Raw genomic sequence first — 17828 nt, 5'->3', positions numbered from 1 at the left:
ACAGATACTGGAAACTTTTGAGTAAGACACTTCTTCTCAAGGAGCTATGATATTTAGAAATTCAATAGTTGAGAGAGATTTTCTCACATTTCTTTTAAACCTTAATCTATTATATTATCTTTCATCTCTAAGAGAGAATTATATTTGTTGTCTAAATATAGGTCACTTGAAGGAGACATATTTGCTGTAAGAATGCATAGAGGATGAAAATATATTTTAGACATAAAAACCCTATAAAATTGTTTCTTCCATAACAAAATAATTGGCAGTTTTCTATTCCTCAAAAGAAAGTTGTAAATTCTACACTTTAAAGATGAAAGTGTTAAAAATAATAAGCTTAGGAGCACACTCTCTTTGTTTCTCGGGCAGAATCATAAGTTAACCAAAGTCTTTCTTCCATTTATTTCACTTCTTTATGTGCTCATGAAAACACCTTAAAAACATTTTTCTCTATGCATGAATCAAGTATTTATTTATATTTTTTTCTTTGAATTCAAGTCACTTAATATTTAGCCTGGTTTCAGGAGTAGAATTCAGTGATTCATCACTTACATGTAACACCCAGTGCTCATCTCAATAAATGCCCTCCTTTTTTTTTTTAATTTTTATTTATTTATGATAGTCACACAGAGAGAGAGAGAGAGAGGGGCCGAGACACAGGCAGAGGGAGAAGCAGGCTCCATGAACCGGGAGCCCGACGTGGGATTCGATCCCGGGTCTCCAGGATCGCGCCCTGGGCCAAAGGCAGGCGCTAAACCGCTGCACCACCCAGGGATCCCAATAAATGCCCTCCTTAATGCCCATCACACATCTAATCCATCCGCCCACCACCTCCCCTCAACTGACCTTCAGTTTGTTCTCTGTAGTTAGGAGTCTCTTATGATTTGTCTCCCTTTCTGTTTTTACCTCATTTTATTTTTCCTTCCCTTCCCCTCTATTCATGTTTTATTTCTTAAATTTCCACATATGAATTAAATTATATATTTGTCGTTCTCTGATTAACTTATTTCACTTAGCTTAATACACTCTAGTTTCATCCACGTTGTTACAAATGGTAAGATTTTATTCTTTCTGAAATGACTGAGTAGTATTCCATTGTACATATATACCTCATCTTCTTTATCCATTCATCAGTCAATGGACAATTGGGTTCTTTCATAATTTAGCTGTTATTGATAGTACAGGCATCCCTTTGAATTTGCATTTTTGTATCCTTTGGATAAATACCTAGTAGTGCAATTTCTGGGTTATTGGGTAGCTCTATTTGTAACTTTTTTTCAATGAGGCAGGAAAGAATATCCAAAGGAATAAAGTCTCTTCAACAACTGGTATTGGGAAAAAGGGACAGTGACATGCAGAAAAATGAAACTGGACCACTTTCTTACACCATACACAAAAATAAATTCAAAATGGATAAAAGACCTAAATGTAAGACAGGAAACACTCAAAATCCTAGAGGAGAACACAGGCAGCAACTTCTTTGACCTCAGCCATGGCAACTTATTAGACATGTCTCCCAAGGCAAGGGAAACAAAATGAACTGTTGGGACCTCATCAAGGTAAAAAGCTTTGGCATAGAGATGGAAACAATCAACAAAACTAAAAGGCAACTGACGGAATGGGAGAAGATTTTTGCAAATGGCATATCAGATAAAGGGTTAGTATCCAAAATCTATAAAGAACTTATCAAACTCAATACCCAAAAAACCAAATAATCCAACTTAGAAATGGGCAGGAGATATGAATAGATAGTTTTCCAAAGAAGACATCCAGATGGCTAATAGACACATGAAAAGATGTTCAATATCACTCATCATCAGAGAAATACAAACCAAAACCACAATGAAATGCCACCTCACTCACACCTATCAGAATGGCTAAATTCAACAACACAAGAAACAACAGATGTTGGCAAGGATGTGAAGAAAGGAGAACCCTTTTGCACTGTTGATGGGAATGCAAACCCAATGCAACACCAGTTGCCACTCTGGGAAACAGTATGGAAGTTCCTCAAAAAGTTTTAAAAAAAAACAGAGCCAAGGCATTATTTAAATAATATCTTCTCAATCAGGCTTATCTGACTACTCTACTTAATCTGAAACCTACCATTTATTCCTTCCCACAGGCAGCCTTCATCTCCTTAACCCTGCTCTGCTTTTTCCTTTTTCCACATATTACATCATTTTCTCAATATGAGGTCCATTGCCTTATCTCTCCATTAAAACATAAGCTCCATGAGAGCAGAGATCTTTAACTGTGTAGTTCACGTACATATCTCAAATAACAATAATGGTAAGTGGCACATATTGGGTGAATAATAAACATCTGTTGAATTAAATCCTTGTTGGAATAAGGTAGAATAAATTAATAGTTCTTTATGCAGTCCAATCTGCTGTCAATGTAAATAACTGCTTAGTTACCATCCCTGGGGGCAGCCACAGATACTGGCTAGATCACTTCCAAGTGATACAGCAAATCGTCCTTGTGAGTTAACTTGATTTGGGCAAAGAGACAAAGCCATTTGGAGCAAAGACTTGAAAATAGGGTTAAAAAAAGTCGAGAAAAAATGTTTCACTTAAAAATGTTATGTGACCAATTCAAAAGCATCTGGAGGAATAAATACATCTATGTGTTTATTATATATCACTAATAAGCTGGAAGGAGAGGGAAGATGACTGCCTAATACATCAAATAATAAAAATTGATAAATATGAGCTAATACACATTTTCTATCATTTTTAAAAAGAAATGTAAAAAAAGAAATATAGACAAAATTATGTATGAAGTATTTATTTTTTTATTTTTATGTTTGGAGTATTTAGATAAAAGACTTTTTCTTTTTTTTCTTTTTTTTAATTTTTATTTATTTATGATAGTCACACACAGAGAGAGAGAGGGGCAGAGACACAGGCAGAGGGAGAAGCAGGCTCCATGCATCGGGAGCCCGACGTGGGATTCGATCCCGGGTCTCCAGGATCGCACCCTGAGCCAAAGGCAGGCGCTAAACCGCTGCGCCACCCAGGGATCCCAAGACTTTTTCTAAATGTTTAAAACTGTAACAGAAAGGGAGTATGGAACATAGTAAATCAAAATAAATTCAAATCTCAACCCTATGTTAAAATATTTCAATTTACCTCAGAAGTTCAGTTTAGGATTAAGAAAAGTGATTTCTAATGCATGTGTTCCATGATATCTATACGCACCATATTTTACAAGTAAGGCTCTTCTATTTCACCTGTATTTTGCAGAAATATTTTTCCAGGAAATCAATAATGCTCTTATTTTTCCAAACAATGAGTAACATTTTAAGGATTTTTTTTCTTTACATATTTCATATACCCTCCTTCTCGCTCTAATACACACACACACACACACAGTATATATCTTCATATTACAGTGAGATAATATTGAAAGAAACATATATGTGGGGGGGTGGGGATAAAATTGAAACCTAAGCTAAACTTAGGAAGAATTTGAATTTAACTGTCCAGGAAATTCTTTAAGCAACTGTTTTCCCAGTCAGCACAGGTGTTTTGTCTGCCAGCAATATTAAAAGCAAGGATAATTTCCAGTGAGTATCCAAATGGTGATTTTTCATAAGAACATATGTGTAGGAAAGAAAATATTTTCTTTGATAAAGAACATGGAGATGCAAGTAAATGTCAGATGCCTGGATAGAGATAACTCCAAAGTATAAGTCCTAGCTTTAGCCTGGTTCCTAGATAGTCAGTTCCTTTTTTATTTACTTTGATATTCATTCAGTTACAAATACATTTATACACAAAGCAGATACTCAATAAATGTTTAAGCAAAGATATCTATTCTGAAACTTTCATCAAATTACTTGGCTCCAAAATTCTAATTTACTTCCATATATAAATGATACTGAGTAATGAAAATACCATATTAAATATCTGTTTAGTGCTAAAATGTTTCAGGAACTGTTTTAGGTCTTGGGAGTGCAAGTGAGGAAAAATCAGATATGCTCCCTACCCTCATGGGTTCTAGTGGGAGAAAGACATCCACCAAATACACAAATAAAAAACTCAAACTGTGGCATGTGGTATAAGGGGAGCTACAAGGAGTCTAAATGTGGGATATCCTGGAAGGCTCTCCTGGGAAGGTGACTTCGAACTGAAATCTAAAAGTTGAATAGAAATTGATTAAGCTAAAAAGACAGGATAGTGTATGAGAGATTAAGGGGAAATTATTCCAGCAAATGTCCATGAAGCATCTTACAAAAAGTCAAAAGCTATATAAATGTTTATGCAATGGTGAGTGCTTATCAGTTGAGTAAAGACAGAAAATTACAATATACTATTAAAAAACAGGTAACATACAAGATTTCTTCTTAAAAATACAAAAGAGCAGCTAACTCTTTCCACTTACATGTGAATATAAATGTGAAGTCTGTATCAATTTCTCCTTCTTAGGTAAGATGTGTAGCTAGAATCACTGACAGTATATGTAACATCCCTCTTAAATGTATACATTTCAAGTAAACTTAAATTACTGTAGTTCGTATTTCTCTTCCTTGTATACAGTAGACTCCCCAAGTCAATGATTGCTGAGTTAAATAAAATTTTCCAAGGAGGAATTTAATTATTATATAGCAAATAATCATAATAATAATGATAAAGATGACAACAAAAGTAACTATCATTCCTTATACCAGCTTTTTAAAGATTTTTATTTATTTATTTATTTACTTATTTATTTATTTATTCATGAAAGACACAGAGAGAAAGAGAGGCAGAGACACAGGCAGTGGATGGAAGAAGCAGGCTCCATGCAGGGAGCCCGACGTAGGACTCGATCCCGGGTCTCCAGGATCACACCCTTGGCCAAAGGTGGCGCTAAACCTCTGGGCTACTGGGGCTTCCCTTGCTTATTATTTTTAAGCAACTATCAGGTAAGGAGTTATAATTTTACTTATGAGAGAAATGAGGCCTAAAAAGTTAAGTACTTTCAAGGTTACACTGCCAGAAGTCCATAGAGGTGATTTGTACACCCAATTTCATGTGATTCCAGAATTCCTGCTTACTTTACTCATAATTATGCTCAACTCTTGACAAAGAATCACTTCAAGAATCACTTGTGCGAGACGCTTAGGTGGCTCAGTGGTTGAGCGTCTGCCCTTGGCAGGACCCCGGGATTGAGTCATGCATTGGGAACCCCCCCAATAAGGAGTCTGCTTCTCCCTCTGCCTATGTCTCTGCCTCTGTGTGTGTCTGTTATGATTAAAAAAAAATCTTTTTTAAAAAATCACCTGTGCTTTAGAGAAACTTGGGTGTCATTTTCAGACATGAAAGGTTTGCATAAGGTTTTCTTTTCCCTCTCCCTTCCTTCCTACTTTCCTTCCTCACTTTCTTCTCAAAATAGGATTTTGTTTCTTTCTTTATTTATTTATAGTCTCTAATCAGTGGAATGCCTATCAAGCTTTGAAATATAAAACTTTAAAATATTTTACTCTCTCATACTTGATCACTAAGAAGACATCAACTGCATAAATTTTAAGCCCTTGTATTATCTAAATATCCACAAAATTTGAGTTAAGTTAGAACCATGAAGTAAGGCATAGTGTATTTCACTGATTCTAAAATCTCATAAATTATAAGAGACACAAAAGCTTCCAATTGAACAAGACACGATGCTAAGAAGTCATTGTTAATTAGAGATATTCCTGCTTTAGAAATGTTAAAATGTGAGGAAAATGTGGGCCTTAGAATTGATGAAAATGAGAGCAAGAGGCGCTAAAATATTTCCTCTCCAATGTGTGGCTACTCATAAATGCCCAGTGTTCTACATCCAATGAGACTGATCTTGACTCCTATGTTATGGATGTCACACATTCAATCATCACCAGGCATGGAAAGTCATAAAACTCACAGTCGCTGAAAATTAAATCAAGGCAGAATTTTTTTTTTATTCTTATTTCTCCTGAAGGTATTCTCCATTTAGTAAAAAAATAAAGATTTACATGAATAATTTAGTGATTGAGAAAATAAGTTTGGTGCATTTATCTTCTACAGTATAACTTAAAATAGAATTCTAATAACCTTTGCCCTGACAAATGTGACTCTCCCCATACGTCTGCTGTAAGACCATTCTAAAAAAGGGACAACATTCTGTTCTTCAGCTGCCAAACTTTTCATAGCACTAAATAAAGTGACCAAAATCATTAAGGGATAAGATTCAGTTTCTAAAGTAACTTTATACATTGAAGTATTTTAAATGTCATAATTCTATCCTATTTGAATACATATATTTTATTTTTTCCAAGTTTTTATGTTAATACCTTTTAAAATATTGCATTAAAGCAGACAACTTCAGATTATAATGCACATATTAAAAATAGATTCAGGCTCTTGAAGCTTTTATTTCAGAATAATTTAAGTTATAAATATTCTTAAAGTTTTTTAAAGGACATAATATTATGTCATAATCCATTTCATTCAGGGCATGTTTTTCACTAAAGCTGGCTAAATTTGGGCTATATGTAAAAAGTCCATAGTGTCACAATCTTCATGTGCTTTTTTAAGTGAGAAATACACTCCAGGTTTCTTTTATTAAAAATACAATATAGATGAAACCACTTTGGATTGGGTCATGTAATGTGTTTACAAGAATTTCTAATAACATACAGAATACATTCATGGTAATCTACACTGAATGCACAATAAGAGTGGAAATGTAGGGTAGACACTAGCAGTCTTCTAGATCTATGGGACATCAGAGTCAGACTTCTTCTTCTTGGGAATAAAGGCCCAAAGTCAAAATATAAGGCACAATAGAGACCTAAAGTCATTTCCTGACTCCCAATCCAGTGTTCCACTATTTGGTTACTATCTATTGTACTTTGGAGAAGATAGTCTATTTTTATTGGTTCCTGAAATATCTTTATTATGATCAAACTTTCTTCCTACTTGTTCACTGTCCTGCTCTTTATGATGAAATATAAGCCCTCATTAATAGATGATTGAATACACTGATATGTATATTTTTACTATGTGCTAGAATACATCTACAATCTCTCAAATAATTTTTTTCTTTACCCATAGAGTTTGTTAGAGAAGAGAATTTGAATATAAGGGAAGTCTGTAGTCATTCAAAGGTACAAAATAAAACAGGATAGCCAAAGTAAGATAAAAATTTTACTTCTATCAAGTAACATGTTTATCAACAAGGTCCTTAATAATTAAGACTTACTGTGCTGAGGGCATCTGGGTGGCTCAGTTGGGTAAGTGTCTGTATTAGGCTTAGATCATGATCCCAGGGTCCCTCTCTCTCTGCCCACCCCACCCCTTAGCTCCCTGGCCCTACTCATGCTTACTCACTCTCAAATAAAATTCTTAAAAAAAAATAAAAGACTTGCTGAGCTAAACATATTAATTTAGGAGGCCCAAAATATCTAGAAATCAACCAGTATTCTGTAGCTTGGTTTAACTTGGGTCTTTTAAACATCTATCCAACCGTGAGAGTACATTTATTCAACGAGGACCTTTACTGTATGCCCAGGCTACTGTTGGATTTTGGATGGTCTTTGCCTTCAAGGAGTACTAAGCAGTAGCTTAAAATCACAAGACTTCGTTAAGACAGACATTTCAAGATACCTCACAAGCGTACCGAAGCAATAAGTCCACTGCTAAAACTACTGTCAGCAAGAAAAAGCTATTTTATGTGTTTAATTAAATAAAACCTCAACAAGATCATTTATAGCTAGATGTAGTGTTAAGAACTTGGAATTTGAAATCTCAAGCATTGCTCTCAGCTCTACAACTTTAATAGCCTCAGAACCTGCATAGCTTCTACATCTATAAGACTCAGGTAAACAACTACTTCACAAGCTGCTATCTTCTAAGTGAGTTTTTTTCCTCTGATGCATTAAACCTCAGTGTAAGCTCTGCCAAAAACTGTCAGTCCACACCAGCAAGACTGGCTGAAAAGTAAAACACATGACCAAGAAATCCCTCCTGCAGATGATGTATATATTAAGTCCAACCCTGATGTAATGTACTGGTGTTAGGTTTAATCTCTGACAGTCTTCCTTTTTTCTTAGCCCCATTTGTCAGTTCTTTGACATCCACTCCTTTTTCTTTCCAATGGCTTCTTCATATCCACTGAATATATCAGGATATGAACAAGCATTAGGTAAAAATAATTTAAACAGTGTTTAATAATAGGACAAGCTTCTCTATTAAGTCATAATTATGGTAAAACTTCCCTGAACCTAAACTTCATAAAACAGTTTTCCTCATCATAGCTTTTTCCATACTGCACAAAAATTAGCTGGGTACCTGCAAGTTTTCTGTAAATCCTAGACAACAGTAACTGGTCTTGTTTTTCCCTCATATCCCTAAAGTTCACCTCAGTTCCTATCACAGAGTAATTAGGCAATTATAAATCAAGTGAAATTTAAAGGCTTGGATAAGTTTATCTGCACTACATTAATTCAATAAGAAATTACTTTCACAATTATATCCAGTCTATAATCTAAAAAAATATAAACAGGTATTTCTGAATCTAATCACAGACACAGTAAAAGCTTATGCCATCTGCTTTATAGGTGAAATTATTTAATGTCATGTATAAGTAGATGTACACACTTGTCCAAAATGTAAAGATTTCCTATTTTGAAGAAAATGCAAAATCAAGTATAATCTTCAATTTTTTTTGCAGTGGAAATTTATACTATGTCTATCTCTATTCTTAAAATACAGCATCAAAAATAAAATCACAAATTACTAAACAAAAGAACTTCCAAGATAACCAATTACTTTTTCCTGAATAAATACCTCATAGTTTACTACACTGAATGTGGCAATGGGTTTCACTTGAAACACATACAAAACATTAAAATTTATGGTAAGGAACATGAAATCTTAAATAATGATGACATATATATGCCCTTGTAAATAGCACACATCTCCAAAGCAAGTGCTCACAGGGAACATTCTCTAATCATAACTGCTTGGATTAGGTTTATTTTTATAGGCCGTTGCTAACACAATAGCATGCTTTAAAAGGTTCTGTCAAATAGAACCAACTAAAAAAAAAAAACTGTATTAAATCCTTTTTTAATCCTTTTGATAGATGCCAAATCAAGATATCTTTAGGGATATCTTTTTAAATTGCAGCAATGATGGCAATTTTAGTCAGATAAGGAATAAAATCTTAAAATTTTACTATACCTAAAAATAAGCAAGTCATTTATTATAAAAGAAAATAAATTCAAATGCTATTCATATGGAGATGAACAGTATTTATATAACCCATTTACCTTTCAGAAAGATACTTTAAAATTTATTTCCTTGATTTTAGGTTATAAATATAAATCATCATGTCCTTCATTTTCTATTAACTATAATTGTATATTTAGTTTTTGATTTCGGGCTCAAGCAATTAAAATATACAATAGTACCATTTATGGACATATGGAACAGTGGACTGGCTTAGGGTATAGAGGTCAGAAATTCACTGTTAAACATATTAAGTTTGAGGTTTCTGTGAGGTACCCAAGGAGAGGTTTCAGGAAGGCATTTGAGTATGTGAAAATGTAGGAATGATTGAATGAGAACATAACAGCACAGTAATTTGGAGTTAAGGACCTATGTGTCAGACAGCCTGGGTTGGAATCCTAGCTCTGTTATTTAGTGGCCATTGGCCTTAATAAGTTCCCTAAGTCTCTGACTAAGCTTCCTTATATCTATAGAGGGATGGTGATGTGAAGGTTAAATAAATGACTTTCAACCTAAGTAAACAGCTTGATGTGAAAGATTAAATAAGTGACCATCCATTTTTTAAAAACTCCCTTAATTGTGCTCATTAAGTGCTCTGACCACTATTAGTCTCATCAGTGACAGCAGCAGCTGTAACAGATAATATTTAGTCTTTGTAAGGAAAGGGAGCCTAAAGAGAGAAGATCCCAAGTCCATGCTTTGGTGAACCCCAATATTATAAATCAGGAAAAAAACATAGGGAACTACATGTTCCCTGCCTGGGAGGTTAAAAAAAATACCCCAGGAAGGTGTCATGGGAGCCACAGATAAGAGTCTGTTGGGAGACCCCAATCCTACCTTATCCAGCCCATCAGCATAGTGTAGCAGTGATGGTTCACCACTCCTAGTGGCTCACTTCATCTAGGCCCAGTTAATCCCCAAAGAAGAAGACAATATTTTTGAGAGCACAACTTTTAGGAACTTGTTGTTTATTTCAACAAATAAAAGTAAATGTATTTCTTTAAATAGAGAATGTCTTCATTCAATCCAGGAGACCATGCTATGTAAAAGACAGCAATCCTTCCTAAATAGAGTATATTCATTAAATACCATATAATTACATTTGTCAATTACACCTCTCTCTCCCTCTCTCTCTATAAATATATATATATATATACACACACATATACATATACATATACATATACATATACATATACATATACATAAATAAAAGTTCCAGGATGCCTGGGTGGCTTAGAGGTTGAGCATCTGCCTTTGGCTCAGGGTGTGATTCTGGGATCCTGGAGTGAGCCCCACATTGGGCTCCCTATGGGAAGCCTACTTCTCCCTCTACTTATGTCTCTGCCTCTCTCTCTCTCTCTCTCTCTCTCTCTCTCATAAATAAATAAATAAATAAATAAATAAATAAATAAATCTTTTTTTAAAAAAGTACTGTCAAAATACAATTACCTGGTCAGTGTAGTCTCTCGCAACATGAAAAGAATAAAGTATGCTATTATTTCAAGTAGAATTTCTCCCTAAGTCAGATTCCAAAAATAAGCCACCACTCTAATCTCATCTATTTATTACTTTGGGAAGCACAAGGACTACAATGCAGCATAAGCTTTCACCAAAGGAAAACTTCACACTGGTAGGGAGTTAGTATTTGGTGAGATCAAACAACTTTGTTAAATAGAAAGCATACGCATTTAGTCTGTGTATGAAATGTATATATGCATAGCAGGGGCAGGGTAGGCTTAGACTAACATTTGAAAGCTTTTCTCAACTAAATACTAAGTTTTATTTTCAGGAACAGGTTAGTGAATAATTTTACTGTTAATACTAAATGGTGATAACAAGAAGATTACAGATTCTGGTTTTGGGTATGAGTAACTGTTGGAAGTTTTGTTCTGTTCCATGGGTGCTTGGCCCAGGGCAGCTGTCTCATGGGGAGAAGCAGGGAGGAGATGTTTTTGCTAGTGTGCAGTTGAAAACTGTACAGATTCATTGCTGTGAAGAAGGTGCACTCAAGCTAACACTCCCTAGGGGCAGAAATCCCATGTATCCCCATATTGATACACAGTAAAGTTGCTACCCAGCTTTCTTTCAAGGAGGAAGTGTAACCTTTTTTTTTTTTATGATAGTCACACACAGAGAGAGAGAGGCAGAGACACAGGCAGAGGGAGAAGCAGGCTCCATGCACCGGGAGCCCGACGTGGGATTCGATCCTGGGTCTCCAGGATTGCGCCCTGGGCCAAAGGCAGGCGCTAAACCGCTGCACCACCCAGGGATCCTGAAGTGTAACCTTCTGATTATGAAAATAATAGATTACTGTAACATGATTCAGATAGCATAGGAATGAGTTAGTGCACATTTGCAGCAATCCCACTCCCCTCAGAGATGTGTCAAAAGTTTGGTATAACATTCTTTTGGACACTCTCAATGTTATTGTATTTCCCTCAATTTTAGGGTTCGTATCTTAAATTTTCACATCCCTGGGATCTTATTATGCATCTTAAAATTGATATACAGTTACAACAGTGGTTATTTTACTAATATATAATGCCACCCAGCTGTTGCAAAGAATAAGGCAGCTCTGTAGGTAGTGACACAGTAGGAGTGCCAGACATTTTAGTTGAAAAAAGAAAGCTGTAGAAGTGTATGTATGCTATACTCTTATTTATATCTTTATTTTTTTAAAGATGTATATTTATATGCTGATATATAAATTTTTCATTTCTAGAAGGAATCATAAAGAATAGGTAAAGACTGCCTCTAAGGAAGAAAGCAGAAGGGTAGGAAGGAACCATTTTCATTGTATACCTCTTTCATCTAAGTTTATACTTTACTTAAATTAATTGAGTCATTAAAAACCAAAGCAATACTACATATTACTATATGGATTCATGAGCATGAGGTCAAAATATAGTCTCATACAGACAGGATACATACCAAATTCATTACAGAGTCTGCCCCTAAAAGGGAGGGAGGGAGAGGAATGGCCTGATAAAGGAAATATCATATGTAACTATGAAGTTTTAGTTCTCATAAAATTATTTTCAGCAAATATGATAATATGTTAACATCTGTTGGGACACCTGGGTGGCTCAGTGGTTGAGCATCTGCTTTCAGCTCGGGATGTGATCCCAGGGTCCTGGGATCAAGTTCCACATTGGGCTCCCTAGAAGCCTGCTTCTCCTCTGCCTGTGTCTCTGCCTCTTTCTGTGCCTCTCATGAATAAATAAAAGCCTTTTAAAAATTATGTATATGAATGTGATATTTATTCACTGTACTTCTTTTAATTTTTGTTCAAAGTACAAAAATTGAAATAAAAATACATGGATACTACCATAGAGCCATCAGAACTTCTAAAATTAAAAAGACAACACCACCAAACACAGGATAATGAGGAAGTGGCATGCTAATACAATGTTAGAACAACTGTAAAATGGTACAACCACTTAGGAAAATGGTCTGGCAGTTTCTTATAAAACTATATAAACATGTACCTCATGAGCCAGCAAACTACTCACAGTTATTAATCCAAGAGAAATGAATATATGTTCACAGAAAGACTTGTACAAGAATATTTATAGGAGCTTTATTCACAATAGCCAAAATCTGGAAAGAGCCCAGATGTCCATCAGTAAAAGACTAGATAAACAAACTAGTACATCCATACAATAAAATACCATTTAGCAATAAAAAAAAGGAGCAGGGATCCCTGGGTGGCGCAGCGGTTTGGCGCCTGCCTTTGGCCCAGGGCGCGATCCTGGAGACCCGGGATCAAATCCCACATCGGGCTCCTGGTGCATGGAGCCTGCTTCTCCCTCTGCCTGTGTCTCTGCCTCTCTCTCTCTCTCTGACTGATATAAATAAATTAATTAATTAAAAAAAAAAAAGGAGCAAACTACTAATACATGCAATAGCATGTTTATGGTGCTCTAAAACATATGCTGATGGGGATCCCTGGATAGCTCAGCAGTTAAGCATCTGCCTTTGGCCCAGGGCAGTTCTGGAGTCCTGGGATCAAGTCCCACATCAGGCTCCCTGCATGGAGCTTGCATCTCTCTCTGCCTATGTCTCTGCCTCTCTCTGTGTCTCTCATGAATAAATAAATAAAATCTTTTTTAAAAAATAAATAAATAAATAATAAAACATATGCTGATGATAGAAACCTTACACAGAAGAGTGAATATTCTAGAAGTCTATTTATATATTTATATAAGCAAAATAAATCTACGGTGGAAAAAAATCAGAACAATGGTTGTCAGGGAAAGGTTGTTGGAAGGGGTGGAAGTATTTAGGGGGAAGCGTACTAATTAATCTCTGCAATTTACTTTGAAATGCATTAAGAAAAAGGTGGATTGATGGATAAATGAATCAATAGATGATAAAAACAAATATAGTTAAATATTAATGGTAGGATCTAGGTGTTCACCATAAAATTCTTTCAAATTATCGATATGCTTGAAGTTTTCATAATCAAATGTTAAAAATTAGCTAAAAATTACTTCTATTATTTAAAACACATTATATTTAACATGGATCTCTATTAACATATACTGGCCTACCTTATTCTTATTAATAAAGAGGATTTTATGGACATATTAAATTTCTGGGACCATTACATAAGAGACCATACTTAAGTAAATACTGAAAGTACATTTTGATTTACAAACATGAGACCATATTGCATATAAGACTGGCTTCCAGGAACAGCCTCCTCTATGCCCTAGTCTAACCCAGTTCACTTTACTCCCACAGAGAGGGCACCATTCTGCCACACCATAAGGAGAATGAGTGGACATTTCAAAGAGTATGCAAACCACTAGCCACGTGCACACCGTCTCTTTCCTGTGCAGACCCTTTGTCCCCTATCCCCATGCCATCCTACCACCCATATTAGCTGGCCTGGCCAGCCCACAGATAGAGACAAATCTGTTCTCTAGTACAAACGCCCTGCCATTTGTTCTAGTGCTGTTAGGTGTTCACTGGATCAGCCAACCTAGAGGGATCATTACAGCCAAGCTGAAGTTTAAGTTGGGAAGACAGTCTGGGCAGCAAAAGGCATCAGGGTTCAGTATAGCTTACTGGGTTACTGCAATGGGATTATGAGCAAAGCTCCAGCCAGAATTAAAGCTTTTTCTCACCTATTTGACTACCACTACTATAGTACCTTGTGTCTCTGTGTGTATGTGGGTATCCACCATTCAGGGCATGAAAAGAAGGAATGGCAGCATTGTTGGAGGGAATGTCTCAGTCACAACACCCGTTAACATCATCCTAACATCAGAAATCTTAAATAAACACCACTTCTCATCTTTTTTTCCCAATGAATCATATATACATCTTTCCAAGTCAAAACATACACTTTCTAGTCATACTGACTTTAAGTAAGAGTTTATGAGCACCTTGGCCCCATGACTATTAAAGCATCTATACAGTAAGACCATGAACCTTAGGCTCTGTTAGCTTCCTTCACCAGAACACCTACATGTTGGGGCCCCCGATCCAGGTAATAGGTCACATGAGAAGTTTTAGTATTTGTCACTATGTGACATTCCATATTTCCAGAATATGCACATTGTTACAACAGACCCAAAAGTGACCCTGTCCTTCAGTGTTTGTTATACAGGTTGTCAGAAAACAGAGCTTTGTCAGATTTTGGTCTTCCTAGTGAATTGAAGGATTACAGGTTTTTGCATTACATAAATATTCTCCAGATGTCTGTTTATAATACAGAATAATGTATAAGAAAACAATGATGAAGGAAGAATTTTGGAATTGGTAAATTATTGAACTGCTATTTTTTTAAAGCTTTTAAGTAATCTCTACACCCAATATGTGGCTTGAACTCACAACCCCAAGATCAAGTCACATGTTCCACCAACTGAGTCAGCCAGGCACCCCTTTAAATTGCTCTTTTTATCATTCTTACCTCATTTGAAGGAATTGTGGCAAAGGGTTTGATGACAGCAGCTAATGGAATCTGAGCTTGCTTGGCCATATCTGAAGTGCACGGGAAACAGTATGTTGTACAACGAATGTATCGAGGACTAGCATTGCCTGAAATGTTCAAAGGAACACACTTAAAATTTGCTGAGAAAAAAATATCTGCCCTATAATATTTAAATATTTATAATTCTAGGGGATCCCTGGGTGGCGCAGCGGCTTAGCGCCTGCCTTTGGCCCAGGGCATGATCCTGGAGACCCGGGATCGAATCCTACATCGGGCTCCCGGTGCATGGAGCCTGCTTCTCCCTCTGCCTATGTCTCTGCCTCTCTCTCTCTCTCTGTGTGTGACTATCATAAATAAAAAATAAATAAATAAATAAATAATAAATAAATAAATAAATATTTATAATTCTAGATAACACATTGCCTTATTTGTATAACTTCATGATTTCTAAAAAGACTAGTATTATGCAATTCTATAATCTATGTTTATATTTATATTTATTGAATGTCTACTAAATGTTAGGCATTGTCCTAACTGCTTCCTTGTAGAGCTTATGTTCTTACAGAAGATACAGACAATAACTATCAAACCCAAAGAATGGGTAAATCACATAGGTCATTAGAAGATGATAAATGCTATGAAAAAAACTCTATCTTGTTAGGGGGTATCTTAATGGGAGACAGACTGCAACTTTAAACAGTTATAGAGTAGACCTTTTTGAAAAGGTAGTATTTGAGCAGACTCCTAGGAAGGAAGGCATATTCACCTAGGCAGGTGTCTGGGGTCAGGGCATATCTGGCCTGGTAGAGGAGTAACAGGAGGTTGTGTGGCTGGAATAGAGCACACACTGGGCACAGCAGCTGGTGAGGAGTTCAGAGAAGTAACAAAGGTTGTGCAGTAACCAGAGGAGAAATGGTGATGGCAGGGACCAGCCTGATTGCAATAGAATTAATGACATGCGACCATATTCTGTACATATTTTGGAAATACACTGATTGTTGATGGGAGTGAGTATGAAGTGTGAAGATGGGAGGTGGGAAAGAAAGAGATCAAGAATGACTCCAAAGTTTTTGGCCTGAGGAACCAGAAGCATGAAGTTGCCACCAACTGATAAGAAAAAAACTGCAGGAAGGGAAGGGATGTGTTAATGGGTATGTGGGCAGAGATCAGGAATCTGGCTTTGGAGATGTCCACTTTGGGAACTCTAGCAAGCAATCTAACAGTAAAGCCGAGTAAACAACTCGATATGTGAGTCTGGTACTGATGAAGATACACATTTGGGAGTTTTCTATAAAGAACAAACCAAGGGGATCCCTGGGTGGCTCAGCAGTTTAGCACCTGCCTTCAGCCCAGGGTGCAATCCTGGAATCCCGGGATTGAGTCCCACATCAGGCTCCTGCATGGAGCCTGCTTCTCCCTCTGCCTGTGTCTCTGCCTCTCTCTCTCTATGTCTATCATGAATAAATAAAATCTTAAAAAAAAAAAAAAGAACAAACCAAAACCCTGAAACTACTTTAAAACCTCTAAGGGAATAATTGCAGCTAGAGGATGACCAAGAACTAAGTACTCAGTCCTCTAACATAAAGATGTCAGAGGAAACGGAGAAATCAATTAAAGGACTGAAAAGGATAAAAACAAGGAGCATCTGGTGTCCCAGAGGTGAAGAAAGTACATTAAGGAAAAGCATGATCATCTGTGCCAGGTAGTAATGCTAGATCAGTAAGACCATTGGATTTACTTGCCATTTGCAATGACAATGATGGAGCTAGAGAATATTATGCTAAGCAAAATAAGTCAATCAGTCAGACAAAGACAAATGCCATATGATTTAAGTCAAGTGTGAAATTTAACAAAACAAATGAGCAAAGGGGAAAAAAGAGAGAGAGGCAAACCGAGAAACAGACTTTTAACTACAAAGAACAAACTAATGGTTACCAGAGAGGGGAGATGGGTGGGAGGGTGGGTTAAATAGGTGACAGGGATTAAGGAGGGCATGTGCTATAAGGAACACTTGGTGTTGTATGGAAGTGTTGAATCCACTTACACAAGGTACGTAGAATAGGCAAATTCACAGAAACAGAAAGCAGAATAGAGGATACAGGAACTGCAAGGAGAGGAGGAATAGGGAATTCTTGTTTAATGGCTACAGAGTTTCAGTGCAGGAGGATAAAAAAGTTCAGGAAACAAATACTAACGATTTCATCAGCCTGTGTTTTAACTTGCCATGAACAATGGAATAATTACATATTCCTAGAAAGAGCAAACCTGCACAAGAACAGAAAATATTAAACTAGCAGCACATATTGGATAGCTAGTAGAAACAGAGCTCGGCCTTTCATTATCTGAATTCAAAATTGGAAAAACAGGGCAGCCTGGGTGGCTCAGCGGTTTGGCACCACTTTCAGCCCAGGGCATGATCTTGGAGACCCGGAATCGAGCCCACGTCAGGCTCCCTGCATGGAGCCCGCTTCTCCCTCTGCCTGTGTCTCTGCCTCTCGCTCTCTCTGTGTCTCTCATGAATAAATAAATAAAATCTTTAAAAAAAAATTGGAAAAACAGAACCTACATCTTAAAGGACCTGCTGAAAAAAAATATATCATTGGGGCTAGAACCAGGTGTGTGGATTTCTCATGTTCAATCCCCTA

At 36.4% G+C, this 17828-nt stretch overlaps 1 protein-coding gene across 4 annotated transcripts in view; it reads right to left on the bottom strand.

Moving 5' to 3' along the window:
• Nucleotides 1-17828, bottom strand: part of SEC24D (SEC24 homolog D, COPII coat complex component) — a 102088-nt gene that overhangs the window by 53690 nt on the left and 30570 nt on the right. For all 4 annotated transcript variants that reach the window (XM_026013459.2, XM_026013460.2, XM_072755355.1 and 1 more), the window contains exon 8: nucleotides 15163-15290. In XM_026013459.2, coding sequence (XP_025869244.2) covers nucleotides 15163-15290 — 128 coding nt within the window. The remainder of the gene's footprint in view (nucleotides 1-15162; nucleotides 15291-17828) is intronic.

The sequence above is a fragment of the Vulpes vulpes genome, chromosome 4 (assembly GCF_048418805.1).
Source record: "Vulpes vulpes isolate BD-2025 chromosome 4, VulVul3, whole genome shotgun sequence".
NCBI lineage: Eukaryota > Metazoa > Chordata > Mammalia > Carnivora > Canidae > Vulpes > Vulpes vulpes.
This window is presented reverse-complemented; position numbering and strand designations above follow the sequence as displayed.